At 40.1% G+C, this 17,247-nt stretch overlaps 1 protein-coding gene and 1 non-coding gene across 3 annotated transcripts in view; both read right to left on the bottom strand.

The window, feature by feature from the left end:
• Positions 1–733: 733 nt before the first annotated feature.
• The window catches only part of haus6 (HAUS augmin-like complex, subunit 6), a 62,686-nt gene continuing 46,172 nt past the window's right edge, over positions 734–17,247 (bottom strand). For both annotated transcript variants that reach the window (XM_060840026.1, XM_060840035.1), the window contains 5 exons: positions 15,883–15,940; positions 15,311–15,499; positions 11,031–11,325; positions 6,220–7,323; positions 734–2,131 (listed from right to left, as the gene is read on the bottom strand). In XM_060840026.1, the coding sequence (XP_060696009.1) occupies positions 2,073–2,131; positions 6,220–7,323; positions 11,031–11,325; positions 15,311–15,499; positions 15,883–15,940 (1,705 nt within the window). In that variant the 3' untranslated portion in view covers positions 734–2,072. The remainder of the gene's footprint in view (positions 2,132–6,219; positions 7,324–11,030; positions 11,326–15,310; positions 15,500–15,882; positions 15,941–17,247) is intronic.
• On the bottom strand, positions 16,987–17,116 carry LOC132830011 (small Cajal body-specific RNA 8). Its single transcript, XR_009646303.1, has one exon. It is a non-coding gene; the product is annotated as a small Cajal body-specific RNA 8 (non-coding RNA).

Genomic DNA, 17,247 nt, shown 5'->3' on the forward strand with positions numbered 1-17,247 from the left:
GACAGGTACACTGTCAACCATTATAGTAAGCCACTATAAATAAGGAGCTTTTAAACTGCTGAATTCCCAATACTCTAAAACATTACAGTAAGCAATTATAATAGGATTTGTGGACTGCTGAATCCCTAAAGTTTTATCAGGTCTGACCATATTGCCACAGGACACTCCTAGTTGGACTGAACTATAATCACCTGTCCATTGTTTTTTCGTAAAAGCTTTTACACGTGACCAAAAGTCCGTTTGACAGCATTCCAAAGCCCTGCAGGGAAAGATGATGGGTCCTATGAGAATTCCCTGAGCAGACTGACAGAATGCCTCACCTCAAAAACTTTCCAACAAGTACAAGACATAACTTAGTTGGCGGCAAGATCTTTCATGCACCAACAGAATCACAATGTACGCTGTGCTCAAGATGGCTGTCTCTTTCTGGAATATGCTTTTGTGAAGAAAGTATAGAGAGAGATGCAGTGGTTTTCCTCAGCATCTTCATTTTCCTTGGGATAGAGACAAACTGCACCCAAAGGAACATCAACTCCATGAAAGATCTTGCCTTGCATGAAACGTATTGACCTTCCTGGACTGGATTTTGAAGACTGGCACATTCCAGTCTGAGGGATGCATTAAAGTTTGGGGTAGCTGCTACCAAGGCACAGTGAGGAAAGGTCAGTCTGGCATAATATCAACAAGACAAAGAAACCAAAATAAATAATAGTTAGTTTCTACTCACTTTCACTTCATTAGCTATAAAATGCTTTATTTATTAATTACAAGTACAAAAGTCAAGTCATACAAAATCTGGAAGAAATGGTGACAAGAAAGTGATGTGGTTGTAAGATGTTTACGTTCTTTAGAATTCATCTCCAATGTGAAGGATGTTATCACCTTGGGCATATTTTTAACTTTCATACAATGTCAGTGTTCAGCATTTCCATGGAAGCTAGAGGTTGGGTTTCAATTAGATAGGAGTGATCTCGATCTATGCTCCTATAGCCTGATTGCCAAACTACTAACTTGAAAAGGTTTAATCCAGTGTGGTATTTTAAAGATTATGAACAAATACTAAAACGACAAGTCTTCCTATACTCATACTTGAAACTGGATGGAAGGGGGACCTTAAAATGTAATTTTGGATGGACACATTTCATTATTCTTAATTAGAACCAAGGCAGATATAAAATAATACTGCGCCATCCATTAAAAAAATAAAAGAAACAACAGTAGGGCATTTGGGCCATCCAATGCTACTTCCCTTTCATCCCAACACTCTGGGTCAGTTTGGATTTCAGTGAAGTGTTTAACCTACCTCAGGAGGTAGCTGCAATGATACAACATACACTGGTTAAGATTTCCTGAAATCGCAGGGGTTTTGGAAAGGTTCCAGTGGATTGGGTGGTAGCAAATGCACACGATTATTCAAGAAAACAAAAAGAGGGAGAAGAGAAATCAGGAAATGACAGACCAGCCGACCTGACATCAGTCATCAAGAAAATGCTGGTATCTCACTACAGCTGCACAGGGTTTTAGAGAGACATCTAAACTACTTGTACATCTTTGGAGTCCATATTTAACAAAACTCTGAACAGTACAGCCAAAGATTCATTAGATTGGTCCCTGCAATTAAAGGACTGAATAGCCAAGTAAATAGATTGTACACAATCCCCAGGCTTGGAATGAGAGGCAATGCAACTGCAAAATAATTACTGAAGGGGTATATAGCATAGACTTTGTTAGTTTCTTAGTAGTTTCCACTGGCTGGGGAACCTAGAAAGAGGCGTACAATCTCAGATCAAAGGGATTGATCATTTGAAACAGATGAGGAGAAATTTCTTCAATTAAAAGATTGTGAATCTATGGAACAATCTGCAGAGGACTGGGGCTCTATCATTGTATGTATTAAAGGCTGAAATAGATCAAGACTTCAGATCTCAAGTAAAGGAATTGGAAGGCAGACAAGTGGCAAGGAGGCAGAAGATGAAAATACAGGATGACATATGGGGCTTAAGGAACTCCTATGTTTCTTCAGCTATTTCCTAAGTTCTTATTGAAATACTCAGGCCCTGCCAGAGGTTTACTTATTGTCCCACGCTGGTACAGGATTTTTCACAATCAATAGCACTTAGAGATTGGTCATCTGAAAATTAGAAAGAATAAAAATTAAAGCTCATTCTTTACAAAGAAACCAAAAACATAACCAGAAAGAAGGACCATCACCATAAGCAGTGAAGCTATAAACAAAACATATCAGTTGTAGGTGATTGGAACAATTTGAAATGAGTAAATTGGAGCTTGATGAAAGTACAGGATACACAAGCTTGCAACTCTACCATAAAGGTTTGAAACACTAACTTTCCTCATGGGTCTTGCCTCAACCTCTGGAGTGATACGATGAGTTTATTATATTTTTTGGAAGGAAAAAAATACTTGACCACTCTCTTCACACAGTGCAGGATAAATTTGTTTCATTCTAAGCAAATATTCATCCACAAAAATGCAGTATTATTGACAGCTTGTATGACAGTCAGGCTGCTGGGGAGGAAGAGGAGAAGCTTTGGCTAGATCATCCAAAACAGTTTTTAAAAAATTGAGATGAGGCAAAATGAAAATTGCAAATAACATGGAAGGATGAAAATAAGAACAAAAACGTAACTAGGAGCAGTAGGCCCTTCAAGCCTGCTCTGCCATTCAATAAGATCATGGATGACTTTTTAGTGGCCTCAGCTCCACTTACCCACCCTCCCACCACAACCCTTAATTTGTTTACTGTTCAAAAAATTCTTAGCTTTAAAAACCATTTACTGAGAAAGTCTCAACCACTTCAGGGAATTCCACAGATTCACAACCCACTGGGTGAAGAAGTTCCTTCTCAATTCAGTCCAAAACCTGCCCCCCTTAATTTTGAGGTTATGCCATCTTGTCCTAGTTTCAACCGCCAGGGACACATCTTTTCTACTTTTATCTATTCCCTTCAAGTTTGTTTATATAATATCTCCCCTCATTCTAAATTCCAATGACAATTCCAGTCTACTCAGTCTCTCCTAAGCCAATTCCCTCAACTCCACAATCAACCTCGTGACCCTCCTCAGCACCCCTTCAAGTGTCAGCACATACTTCCTCAAATAAGGAGACTTAAACTGCATGTAGTACTCTAGGTGTGGCCTCACCAGTGTCCCATACAGCTACAATGTAAACTCTCTGCTTTTAAACTCAATCCCTTGAGCAATGAAGGGCAAAATTCCATTTGCCTTCTTAATACCTGTTGCACCTGCAGACCAACCGTCTGTAATTCAAGCACAAGGACACCCAGGTTCCGCTGCACAGCAGCGTGCTGCAATTTCTTACTATTCAAGTGACTATCTTTTTTATTGTTATTCCTTCCGAAATGGATGACTTCACATTTATTAATACTGTACTCCATCTGCCAGACCTTGGTCCACTCATTTAAACTACATCCCTTGGCAAAGTTTTCCAAACCTCTGCACACTTTGCTCTACCACTCATCTTTAGTGTCATCCCCAAACTTCAATACACTATGTGGTCCCCAATTCCAAATCATCTATGCAAACTGTGAATAATTGTGGTCCCAACACTGAATCCTGAGGTACATTAGTCACTGATTGCCAACCACAATAGCACTCAATTATTCTCACTCTTGGCTTTCTGTTTGTTAACCAACCCTCCATCCAAGCTACTACATTGCCCATAACACCCTACATCTTTATCTTATGCAGCAGCCTTTTGTGCAACACTTTGTCAAATGCCTTTTGGAAACCTAGGTATACCACATCTACTGGGTCCCAGTTGTCCATTTTGGAATTCATAGAATTCCAAGAGAGTAATTAAACATGACCTGCCCTTCATGCTGCCTCTGCCCAATGGTTCAATTTCCATCAAGTTGCCTTGCTATTTCTTCCTTTCTAATAGACTCAAGTATTTTCCCCACTACAGATGTTAAGCTAACTAGTCTATCATTTCCACATCTTTCGTCAACCTCCCTTTTTAAACAGTGGCATCACATTTGCTGTTTTCCAATCGGCTAGAACTGAGTCCCCAGAGTCCAGTGAATTTTGAAAAAAATATCACGTGCAATTACTATTTCCTCCATCATCTCTTTTAGCACCCTGGCATGTTTTCCATCGGGGCAGGAGATTTGTCTACCCTTAGCTTGCCCAACACTACCTCTTTTGTGATAATGATTGCTTCCAGATCCTGACCTATCTTCTTCTCTTTGTCAACTACTGGCATGTTATTATTGTCCTCCACTGTGAAGACCGACAAAATACCTATTCAATGCCTAGGCCATTTCCTTATATCCAGTTACTAAATCCCCTTTCTCATCCTCTAAAGGACGAATGTTTACTTAAGATACTTCTTTTGTTTTATATTTTAGAAACTTTGCTATCTGTCTTTATATTCTGAGCTATCTTACTTTTCTTTATAGCTTTTGTGGCTTTCTGTTGACCTTTAAAGCTTTCCCAATCTTCGAGCTTGTGCTGATCTTGGTCACTTTGTATGCCTCTTTCAATTTGATAGCCTCCCTTATTTTCTAAAGCACCCATGGCAAATTACTCCTTTTCCTACAGTCCTTCCTTTTCACTGTTCATTAACTGTCCTACATAAAAAGTCTTTGCTTTAGCTAACTCCTCCCTCATCCTATTGTCATCTCTTGCTTAAGCGTAGGACCCTAGTACTGGATTTTATCTTCACACTTTCCATCTAAATTCAACCAAACTGTGATTGCTCCTTCCAAGAAGATCCCTAACTATGACATTAATTATTCCTGTGTTATTACACAAGACCAGATCTAGGATAGCTTGCTCCCTCGTCTGTTCCATTGCATACTGTTCAAGACAAGAGTCACAAATACATTTCAATGAATTCCTCAAGACTACCCTGACAGTCTTGGTTTGACCAAGCAACATGTAGATTAAAATCCCCCATGATAACTGCCATACCATTTTTACAAGCACTAGTTATTTCTTTGTTTATTGCCCACCCTAATGTGATATGACTATTTGGTGGCCTATCAGTGACGTTTTCTTATCATTTCTAATTTTCACCCAGATGGATTCAACCTTATAGTCTGTTACCCCTGGATATTTAACTCCCAGTCATGATAATCCTGCAAATGTCTCCACAACGGCGAATAAATCATATTCATTCACGATGATTTGTACTATTAATGAATGCTATGAGCAAATGAGAAAAGAAAATTGTATGTGGCCAAGGCAGTGAGGGACTTGTAATTAGGATATAGGATTTCGAAAGTTAAAAAGTATCAAGAGCCACTGGGGTTCAAAAAAAAAGGTTGATACATGAGCACATGATATGGATTATTTACAACATATCACATTTTTCTGGCTTGACCAACAAGGCAGAGGGTTTTAATAGTAGAAGCATGAATACAAATGCAAGTAAACCATCTTGATGGACTGGTTTAACAGATCCAAGCTTTATTATTTGTGGAGGTAGCACCACCATTCAAACATGGATCATTGATGACAGTTATGGGAAAGGTAATGCCCAAAGAATAAAAAGTTCCTTCAAAACCCATCACCACTACCAACTGAAAAGAGAAGGGCAGCACAAGCATGGGAATATCACCACCTGTAAATTCCCCTCCAAGCCACTCCATCTTGATTTGGAAATATAATGCTGTTACTTCACTGACACTGGGTCAAAATCTTGGAATTCACTTCCAAAGGGCAACCTACAGCACATGGACTGCAGCAGTTCAAGGCAGCGGCTCACTACCATCTTAAATGAAACTACAAACAGGCAACAAATACCAGCACCAACATTCCACGCATGAATGAAAAAAAAACCCCGACTTCCTTTGTCTCTCATGCTGCTCAAGAGCCTAACACATTTACAAGTGATGACTAAAAGTTAAAAATAATTTTTAGTATGATTGAAAAGCTATTGGTTAAGATTACAAAAATTGTTTGTCAAAAGGTATCAAGTGATTATTGAGCAAAGGCAAGAACGTGGAGTTAAGTCAGTCAGCTAGTACTTAATTTGAATGGAGGAAGAGGTTCCAGCGATTAAATGGTTGCCTCCTGTTTTTAATCTGCATGAAATGGATCACTCAGTTCTCAGAAAAGCTTTGTTAACTACGAAAGGGACACTGAACCATCACCCAACATCAATTAATAAAGTTCAAGTCACCTATTTTATGTTGACAACTATTTATATCTATGATAAACAATTGCATACACTTACTCTTGGAAGAACTGTGCTCGGAAAGGTCAAGGACGTCATCTTCAACCACTGGGTCATTCAAAAGAGAGCCTCCCAATGAAGGAGGAAATTCCAAAGACACCAGGGAAAGATCTTTCAAAAATTCTGTTTCTAAGGAAAAGAGTTTATCTGAACCAGTTTCATCATCAATAGAAACAATTTCACTGAGATGTTCTGCCTTATAATCGTTTTTAGTATTGCCGTTAAAATAGAAATCAGAAGTCTCCGTGTGTTCATCTGAACATTGTTCTTCACTTCCATCATACACTGTGGTGGCTAAACCTTTACACACTCGCTCAAATCTACTGCGCAAATTCTTTATGTCCAAATGGTAGTCATCCAGCTGACCAACCTCCATATTTCTGGAACTGTTCAAACTTTCATCATCGAGCACATCAGGAATAGTCTCCTGCAAAATTCCAAACCTCAGCTTTATTGAGGTGGAGAGATCAGAATCAAAATTTCGTGATCCATTCCAAGGTACTGTCCGGTCTAAGTCACACTCCGAGGATGAAAAGGACCCAACATTTTCTGATTTTGTATCATATTTACACATTTCCATTACAAAACTTTTTGATAATTTCTCCTTCTTAATTGGAGACTTGGAACTTAACCTGTCAAGTGCCAAGAATTGTACGAGGTGATCAGAAACAGTCTCACTTGTTATTGTTGCATTGCTCGTGGCACTTGTTTTAGAAGTGAAGGCACAATCCTCACCCAAACTTTGGGAATCATGAGGACATTGATTTTTATGAATCAATGTATCAGCTGCATCACTACCTGCAACTTTATTACTGGAGTGGTGTGGCTCATTCTCTGATCCAACATTTGAGCAATCGATTTTGGATTCCTCCCAATTGTTTTGCTTGGAACAAGGCAGAGGAGGAGTAGTGCTTTTGAGAGTATTATCATTAGATCCTGTTTGATTTTCACTTGCAGATGCAGATCCTTCAGCCTCCAACAGAAATTGGCCATTTGCAGGATTTCCATGTTTTGGATGTATTGAAACAGACTCTTCCTGATGTTTCTTTAACTCAAGTTCAGATTCCTGAACTGCACATCTCCAGGAGTTCCTGATGTCTGTAACTGTAACAAATTAAAAACAAAAATTAAAATCTAAGTGTAAAAATGGAAATAATTTCCTCACACAGATGTGATTCGCAGCATATTAATCTTACTCAAACCAAGATATTCAGTGTAATGTCTTCCATCACAGCAACTCTGGTCTTAATCAGACTCGCAGTTTGTTCTCAAGTTCTCTGGCTTAGATACTGCTAGGAACCAATTTGAAATAAGGCCCTGGGTTAACAACAACTTAGCATCTTGTAAAATTCCAACTTGTTTCCATTCACTTGGTTACTTGCAAGGTTTTAAAGCAAAGTGTTTTGAAATCCTTTTCCATATAATTCAGTCCTCCAACACCAACAATGAACTTTGTTTTTTTAAGAAAACAGCATTGCAAATGCTCAAGCTGAACTTAAGACAAACAGAACACTGGACATCAGAACTGACTCAGATTTGCACATATAACAATGATCACTCCATATTTCAAAATGGACTTTTGATTGTTCCATACAGACCAGACATGTAAGTGATCAACAAAGTCAACAGATTTGTAGCTCCCAACACAAAGGCTCTCAAACGGCTACTTTCAGAGCAATCGCTGAAAACAAAAAAAAAATGACAGGTGCAACACCTCAGCTTAATTTCATGTATAATAGTTTCTGACTACTGCAAGTTTAATTTACATGTTTTTGTAGGTATTCATTCAGCTTTTATCCAATAACTTCAGCTCCTCCAAAGCTCAGCAGGCTTTCCTGCCTTAGGCTTCTTACATATTTCCTCTTTCTTAAATGGCCCACATTGGCTTTTCTTAAATGTGAAGTTTTCATGCTTGTGTTTAAATCCCTTCATGGACTTGTCCTTCACCATATCCAATTGTACTTCAACCCTGAGCAAACAAATTGGCCACAATTTGTAAGAGCAAGGCATTCTGCAGCAAATGCCACCAGCTACGATTTCTTTTCTTGCCTGTTGTCTCAAATTATATGCCCCAGACGGTTGACTACGAGACATCTGGGAATAATGCTCTATAATTTTAATTAGTGAAGTTTAAGGAGTTGAAGCATTACGAGAGCACGTAGGACTCTTCACTGGAGGTTGACTGATGTTACCTAATATGGTGACGAAATGTCTGAAAACAAACCTTCCAGTTCAGCGAGCAAATGTATACCCAGAGCCTGAGCTACAAATCTTCTCAAAACTCACCAACAGCATAGAAAACACAACATTAAGTAGAGTAAAACTTCAGTTTTAAATACTTTGCTTAAAATGCCAAATATCAATTAGTATCTTCTACCCAAAGTTCAGTCTATCAAATTCAGGAACTCAGTCACGGTCACCTACACAGACATACAAATTGGGAGCAGTAGGCCATTCAGCCTCTTGAGCCTGCCCAGCCATTTGAAAAAAATCATGGCTGAGACAACTGTGATCTCCATCTCCCGGTCTATTCCCCATAGCCCTTAATTTCTTAAAACCTAAAAAATATTCAATTACCTTGCTTCTAGTTTTTTGAAGAAAATTCCACAGATTCATGAGCCTCAAACAAAACACAAATCTCATGAATGTGAAACTTTCCTCACAATTTAATCATGATGTTACTTGTGGAATCAATATGGAGATTGTTTATTCTTTACAAGTGGTGGCAAAATTTAAGTGATAACCCTCTAATTAAAGTAACATGACTTGCCATGTTCTTAGGACTTGCTTTATGGATATTCAAAAAAAATAGGTTTGCTAGATTGACAGAGGGCAGTGCAGTAAATGCAATCAAACCGAAACCAGCTGAAATTAATTTAGCACTGACCTAGAAGCAACAAATCAAATTTGACATTTGATGTTCTTCGTACTCAAACACTGACTTAGCGAGTTAAGCAGCCTGCACATTCTCAAAAATTAACAAAACTGCATCCACTAAAAAGTGGCTTTGCTTCATTCCATTCACCACATTATGTACTCCCAAATACATTCACCCATGCCCCCAATCCAAAAAGGATTTGTTTTCCGAGTTTAACACAATCTTGACTGCATAGATTACACGGTAGGAGCTAAGCAAATCACCATCAATGTGGGAGGCCACTGGAACATAATCCAACTGAAGAAAAAGTCTGAACGTTCTGCTAAGTTGAATTCACACTTGTGTCAGCAAGTTCTTGTTTCTTCAAACCAAAAACTGCAAATTTGAGTGCAATTAGTGGCTATACACATGATAAATCTTGTCCTCACCTAATACGTTGAGATTTTAAACAATAATTTGCAGCAAAGTCCAAGCTATTGTACCATTAACCTTGATGTTTTCTGGAGTCTCAACCCTATGCCTTGTTGTTTGAGGATTAGCCTTCAGCCATCTCCATTATTACTTTTATATCCCCTTAAAACTCTTTCATTTCTGGCTAAGCATTTGGTTTTCCTTTGAACTAGCGTCTTCTGCTCAGTTCTTTTAAAGTTTAAAATCTGAAGCATTTTACAAATGCAAATTGTTGTTGTATTAATCTCTCACTAATATGCTGTCCCTGAAAGTTAAATAGAATATATTTTACAGTATTCTATTGTCCAAGAGAGGCACTCAACAAAAGTCAGTCAACATTGCTTAAGCAAAGTCCTCCAGAAAGTATTCTGAAACAGTACTACAAGGCATACTGTATTCAGGTGGCATGTTTGTGACGATGCCACCCCTTTTGCAAGGTTATGTTGCCCTTGGTCTTTATTTACAAGAGAGGTTGTAAAAGACACAGACTCTGAAAAATCTGGGATTGAAGAGTTTCAGGGCCAATTTGATTAGAGCTAACAGATACTGCCTCAGGCAATAGATTTTCAAGTTTTTGAAAAAAAACACTTGTACAATGAAACAGGAGTGTCCAGTTCTCCCAGCTCAGCTTTTCTCTGGTTTGGTTTGGCTTGGCTTTTAGCATAGTAGTGTTGCAAAAACTGCTGGACCCAAAGAAGCAGCTACATGCTGATCTCTCCGAACTCACTCCTATAAGAACCTGTGTTTGATTTTACCTTTTGTATCAAGGAGTGCTTATATCAGTATAGGGAACAGCATCACTAAGGTGGAATAATTTGTTGAGCTTTCTGATAGGTTATTATTCTGTATTCTGTTCTCTTTTGTCTGTGGTTCATTTGGCAATCTTGCAAATAAATTCTGTTTTGTTTAAAACTAAGTGGTTTGACCAGCTGCATCTCTCCTGGAATATTCACTTTATACCTGCTTAAAACAACTAGCAACGTTAGGGTCTGGGTTACCTTCTTGAAATGTTGAGGGGTCTGGCCTGGTCTGTAACATGTCAAATGGAAGTTGAATATACTTCAGACAGCCAATGCGCTGCCAGACAAACTTTCAAAATCAACAATATTGAATCAAAATAACAAGGAAATTCTCATGTTATTTTGACTGCAGATTGTACACAACCAATGTTCCTTACATGAATGACAGTCTTTTAGAAGTAAATAAACTGCTGTGGGAAATATTGGGTCTTCATGGTATGAATGCAACTTTGTTCTCTCTATCCCCATGTAACATGAAGCTTTGCTAAAATTGTGCAAACTGCCATCATATTCCTCATCACATTCAAATTGTTTGCTAATTTTTCAAATATTTTAGAAGTACTGCTGCAGAAAATGTACAAATTTATGATATTAGAAGGCAATTATAGTTTTCAAAACTCTACATTAACGAGCACGTTGAGTTCAGTTCAATTGCAAAAGGAAGACTATTAAATAAAACATACTTAGGTTTTCAGGTGTCCTTGGAAGTTCTGTTCGTACAGTGAAAGGATTTTTCGATGTGATATAGGAGTCATCAGGGGGAATATCTTCCTTTGCAGATAATACAGATGATTCTTTAGTGACAGTATCCGCTACAAACCGAAGACCATTAACAGAAAGCTTATTCAAATTTTCAGGTGTCCTTGGCAGTTCTGTTTGTACAGTGAAAGGATTTCTCGGTGAGACAAATAGGTCATCAAGGATGACATTTGCCTTTTCAGCTAACGCAAATGAATCCTTGGTGACTGTATCTGCTACCTGTAAGAGAGGAAATATTAATATGCATTCAGCCCTCAATGCGAGAAGTCGTCCATTTGCACCAATTGGCATTGCAATGGGTAAAATCCCTCTACAGAGAAAATGCAGATGATCTGAACTACAATTACCTTACTTGTTCCGAATACAAGATCACTTCATGAGGCATCTGAAGTGGGAGATTTGTCACAAGCTCTTTAGCTGATGTAAATGGCTGCGTTTATAAAGCACCTCATTGTTTAAAAAGGGAAGAAAAAGTTTGAATGAAGACTGACCCACATTTCCTAGATCGAGAAAGGAAGGGGTTCAAATACTGGAGTGTCTTGAGTTGCTTAAGAAAACCCATACAGGTTGTTCTACTATAACGCACACTTGATAATGCGAATTCGCTAAAACACAACTGATGAACTGGGGGCACTTTCTAAAGCATGAACTTTGAAAGTGTGTTGGTGATAACGTGATTTCAGCCCCGTTAGTTTAAATGGTGCTATGATGAAATTTTCTTACAACACAGGATTGCATGAGAACAGAACTACCACGTTATAGCAGAACCGACCGTAATGAAATAAAAACATTAAATTGATACCATTGTAGAGAATAAAATTGATAAAATGCAGTGAAATGCAAACATCCAAATGAGAGAATCGATTAAGTGATCAGCAGATAACACAAATGGAAGTCTTTAATAAATATAAATAATAAAAAAAAGATGGTCACAGGATAGTTGAGTTAATTTGTGTCATCATGATGGATCAGAAACCAAAGTACTATGGATATTTAGAACTCAATTACAAAAAAGTGTTTTTTTTTTAAATTTATAAAGATAAAAGAAAAGACCAAAGTCCTGCATGGGACCAACAGAATGTTCTATCTGAAAAGTGGCGGGAAATTTCAAGAAAGATACAACAGGTGGTAGTAATGAGGAGACTGATCATCTCGCCCCTCTTAGCAGAAAGTCATCTCCATCAGGCCCTCCACGAACATACAAAGTTCAAAAACTGCACTCAAGTGTTACCAGCCAATTACCATTAAAGGAAAACAGGCCAAAAGGATTTTAACTAACTGTAAAGCCAAGAATCTTAAAACTGACTGTTCAACTGCAAGCGGTGCACTCTCTGTTCTCAGGAACAACCCAGAGACTGATCTTGGATCAATTTTTTTTTGGACTCTATCCATTCCTAATCTGTGTTTATGCATATTGCATTATTATTTCTTTTCACATTTAGTAGCTAATCCAGTCACTTTTATTACCTCAAGAATGGCTGATTAAATTGGCCGCTTTTTAAGCAGAAGCTCTCTTTGATCTGGGAGAAAGGTACCACCATGGGAAGGGTGAATTTTTAAGTTAACATTGTTCTAACCAACTAAATGGGTAGGTGAACAAAGAGGAGTCAGTTTATTTCAGGGGGACCAAGTGGTTCATATGTAGGTAGCAATACAAGTTGAAAAGGCCTCCAAATAAAAACAGAAACATAGGGAATCTTTGGTATTAATGAAATATAGAACTCAGAAAAGGCAGAAAAAGAGGTGGCAACGCTACACAAATTATAGGTTAGAGCCCAGACAGAACAGTATATCCAGTTTTAGGCTCATACTTTAAAAGATGTCAAGACTTGAGGCTATAGTGGAGATTTACCAAAATGTTTCCAGGAATGAATTTTCAACAAGAATAGATTGAATGGTGGAATAGCTGCCTTATAGCAGCAGTTAAGGCAAGATTTAATGGAAGTATTCAAAACTGAGAAGTCTGAATAAGAGTAGGTGGTGAGCAAATTTTCATTTATAGAGTGAGATATACTTGCAGGAGAGCTTGTAACCAGAATTCATAAATTTAAGAATGGGGAAAAAAAACGTCAGAGGGTGAGAAATTGAGGGTTTTTAAAAATTGTACAGTTATCATTTGGATGGTCCTTTGCTACAGCAAATATACACACCAGGTTGGATGAACTGCTGAAAAATGTGTTGCTGGAAAAGCGCAGGTCAGGCAGCATCCAAGGAGCAGGAGAATCGACGTTTTGGGCATAAGCCCTTCTTCAGGAATGAGAAGGTGTGCCAAGCAGGCTAAGATAAATGGTAGGGAGGAGGGACTTGGGGGAGGGGTGTTGGGAATGCGATAGGTAGAAGGAGGTTAAGGTGAGGGTGATAGGCCAGAGAGGGGGTGTGGGCGGAGAGGTCAGGAATAAGATTGCAGGTCAAGGCGACGGTGCGGAGTCCGAGGGTTGGGACTGAGAGAAGGTGGGGGGAGGGGGAAGTGAGGAAGCTGGAGAAATCTGCATTCATCCCTTGTGGTTGGAGGGTTCCTGGGCGGAAGATGAGGTGCTCTTCCTCCAGGCATCGTGTTGCCATGGTCTGGCAATGGAGGTGGCCAAGGACCTGCATGCCCTTGGCAGAGTGGGAGGGGGAGTTAAAGTGTTCAGCCACAGGGCGATTGGGTTGGTTGATGCGGGTGTCCCAGAGGTGTTCTCTGAAATGTTCCGCAAGTAGGCGGCCTGTCTCCCCAATGTAGAGGAGGCCACATCGGGTGCAACGGATGCAGTAAATGGTGTGTGTGGAGGTGCAAGTGAATTTGTGACGGATATGGAAGGATCCCTTGGGGTCTTGGAGGGAAGTGAGGGGGGAGGTGCGGGCGCAGGTTTTGCATTTCTTCGGTAGCCGGGAGTGGAGGTTGAGTTGGTGGGAGGGTGTGGACCTGACAAGGGAGTCGCGGAAGGAGTGGTCTTTCTGGAACGCTGATAGGGAAGGGGAGGGAAATATATCCCTGGTGGTGGGGCCTGTTTGGAGGTGGCGGAAATGATGAAGGATGATACGATGTATCTGGAGGTTGGTGGGGTGGTAGGTGAGGACCAAGAGGGTTCTGTCCTGGTGGTGATTGGAGGAGCGGGGTTCAAGGGCGGAGGAGCGGGAAGTGGAGGAGATGCAGTGGAGAGCATCGTCAACCACGTGTGAAGGGAAAATGCGGTCTTTGAAAGAGGCGGCCATCTGGGTTGTTCGGTATTAGAATTGGTCTTCCTGGGTGCAGATGCGGTGGAGACGAAGGAATTGGGAATATGGGATGGCGTTTTTACAGGGGGCAGGGTGGGAGGTGGTGTAATCCAGGTAGCTGAGGGAGTCGATCTGTTTATAGTAAATGTCTGTGTTGAGTCGGTTGCCCATGATAGAAATGGAGAGGTCTAGGAAGGGGAGGGAGGAGCCTGAGATGGTCCAGGTAAATTTGAGGTCAGAGTGGAAGATGTTAGTAAAGTGGATGAACTGTTCATCCTCCTCGTGGGAGCACGAGGTAGCGCCGATATAGTCATCGATGTAGCGAAGGAAATGGTGGGGGTTGGTGCCAATGTAGCTGCAGAAGATGGACTGTTCCACATATCCAACGAAGAGGCAGGCATAGCTGGGGCCCATGGCTACTCTTTTGGTTTGGACAAAGTGGGAGGATTGGAAAGAGAAGTTGTTCAGAGTGAGGACCAGTTCAGACAGTCGAAGGAGGGTGTCAGTGGAAGGGTACTGGTTGGGTCAGCGGGAAAGGCAGAAGCGGAGGGCTTTGAGGCCTTTGTAATGGGGGATGGAGGTGTACAGGGACTGGATGTCCATGGTGAAGCTAAGGCGTTGGGGGCCGGGGAAGCGAAAATCATGGAGGAGGTGGAGGGAGAGGGTGGTATCCCGAACGTAGGTGGGGAGTTTTTGGGCTGAGGGGGACAGGACTATGTCGAGGTATGCAGAGATGAGTTCGGTGGGGCAGGAGCAGGCTGAGACAATGGGTCGGCCGGGACAGTCAGGTTTGTGGATTTTGGGCAGGAGGTAGAAACGGGCGGTGCAGGGTTGTGGGCGGTGGATGGGAGATCCCTGAGGTGATGAGGTTATGGATGATCTGGGAGATGATGGTTTGGTGGTGGGAGGTGGGGTCAAGGTCAAGGGGGCAGTAGGAGAAGGTGTCTGCAAGCTGAATGGACTACTGTATGATTCAGTAGCTCATACAAAAAACATGCTTACTTACGTCTTCTGCCAACTGATCAACAGCATTCTCAAGTGGCTCTTCTGTTTTCTGAGAGAGATTCGTAGGTTCAGTCAGATGTGACAAACTTGGAGTTTTAGTATGTTGCTGTTTTGCCATTGCATTTGCATAGGAATTCTGTGACTTTCTTTCAAGACATTGTCTTTTATTCCAAGAGATTTCAACAGATTCCTGAGAACAAACATTTTTCAACCTCAGTTTAAAACTGATAAAAATGCCCATCCGCATCTTTTGAAACACTATTCTTAGCACATTTATGAATACAATAAAAAGGGCAAAGTCACCAAAGTTGCAGAAGACCCATGAGACACGACTGGTGGTGGTTTAACGGAGGATCACTACACCTCAGGCAAAGGGTGACCTCAAGAAGGTGGGGCCTTCATGGTGACTTCAGACAGTACAGGAATTGCACCGGCATGGTTGACCTCAGTCTGCATCACAAACCAGTCGTCCAGCCAAGTGAGCTAAATGAAGTCTTATGTTTTTCATGAACATAACAGAACTGATTCCAATCATACCCTTCACAAAATGTCATGTGTTAAAATATTTCTTACCTCTCCAAGAGATGTAAAATGAGTTTCCTCAGTTGGATCTCTAAACGGAATGCTGAACCTGGAAGATTAAAGTTTGAATTAAGGGAATATTTCTATTGCTAATTCTGAGACTGAACAGTATTTTAAGTGAAGGTGAAATCAAAATTTAATAAAAAAGATAAAAGCTCAAATTTAATAGCACTTTGAGATAATGAGCAACATTTGCACTAACCCCTTCTCAGAACTGGCCTATAGTTGAGTCCACTTGAATTCCATCTCAAATACAATCCATCACATTAAATAAAATGGTTAGATACAGTGAGTGCAAACAAACTCGGCAAATGAGGTGGCTATGGTAATCCGACAATAACTTAAGTCAGTAGAGGGGACGCTCCTTGATCATGGTCAACAATGTTTGTCTCTTTCCACAATGTAAAATGATCAACAGTTAATAGTGCATCAAAATACATCAACAGTCCATAAATTGTTATTTTCTCAATTTCATTAAAACCATCATTTTCCACTTGCCCACTACCTGTATTTCCAACTTTCTTCACTAGCACTGACTTACTTAAATCTTGATGTGGAGGTGCCAGTGTTGGACTGGGCTGAAGTTTAAAAAAATATCAACACCAGGTAATAGTCCAAATGATTTATCTGAAAGTAGATGTTTTCGGAGCGCTGCTCCTTCATCAGGTAGCTAGTGGGGCAGGAACATAGGACAAAGAATTTACCATAAAAGATCAAAATGTCATACAACTGATGCAATGTATTGAACAAACCTAGATTGCTGTTCAGTCCCCATTCTAAGTGGTTAAAGACTAAACAGCAATCTAGGTTTGTTCAATACATTGCATCAGTTGTAGGACACTTTGATCTTTTGTTGTAAATTCTCTGTCCTGTGATCCTGCCCCACTAGCTACATGACAAAGTAGCATCACTCTGAAAGCTTGTACTTCCAAATAAATCTGTTGGACTATAACCTGGCGATACTTTATGTTGGTCTTCACTCTATGTCATATTGTATTTAGGCAAATGTTTCTTTTTCCAGTAAGGGTCAGAACTTGTACAAGAATGAAATTACTGCTGCAAGCTCAACTTGCCACATACAGATGACAACTGATTGTTTGTTTGCCCCGTATCTGTCCGCTCCAATTTCTCTCAAGTTGGCTCGGTCATCAAAAGGCTTTTTATTTTAGGGAGATATTGGTGACAACTAGAGTGTGTTTGATTCTAATTGCGTATCAATCTCCCAGTGGATTAGGAATATGTAAAGTATGTAGTATATAGAATTACTCAGTCCTTAAGAGGATTAATGTTGCATGGAGTTAACTTTCCACTTTTTTCTCGAGTTTGAGAGCAGTGAGGCACATACTGCAATTTACA

This window comes from Hemiscyllium ocellatum, chromosome 2, assembly GCF_020745735.1.
Source record: "Hemiscyllium ocellatum isolate sHemOce1 chromosome 2, sHemOce1.pat.X.cur, whole genome shotgun sequence".
Lineage (NCBI taxonomy): Eukaryota > Metazoa > Chordata > Chondrichthyes > Orectolobiformes > Hemiscylliidae > Hemiscyllium > Hemiscyllium ocellatum.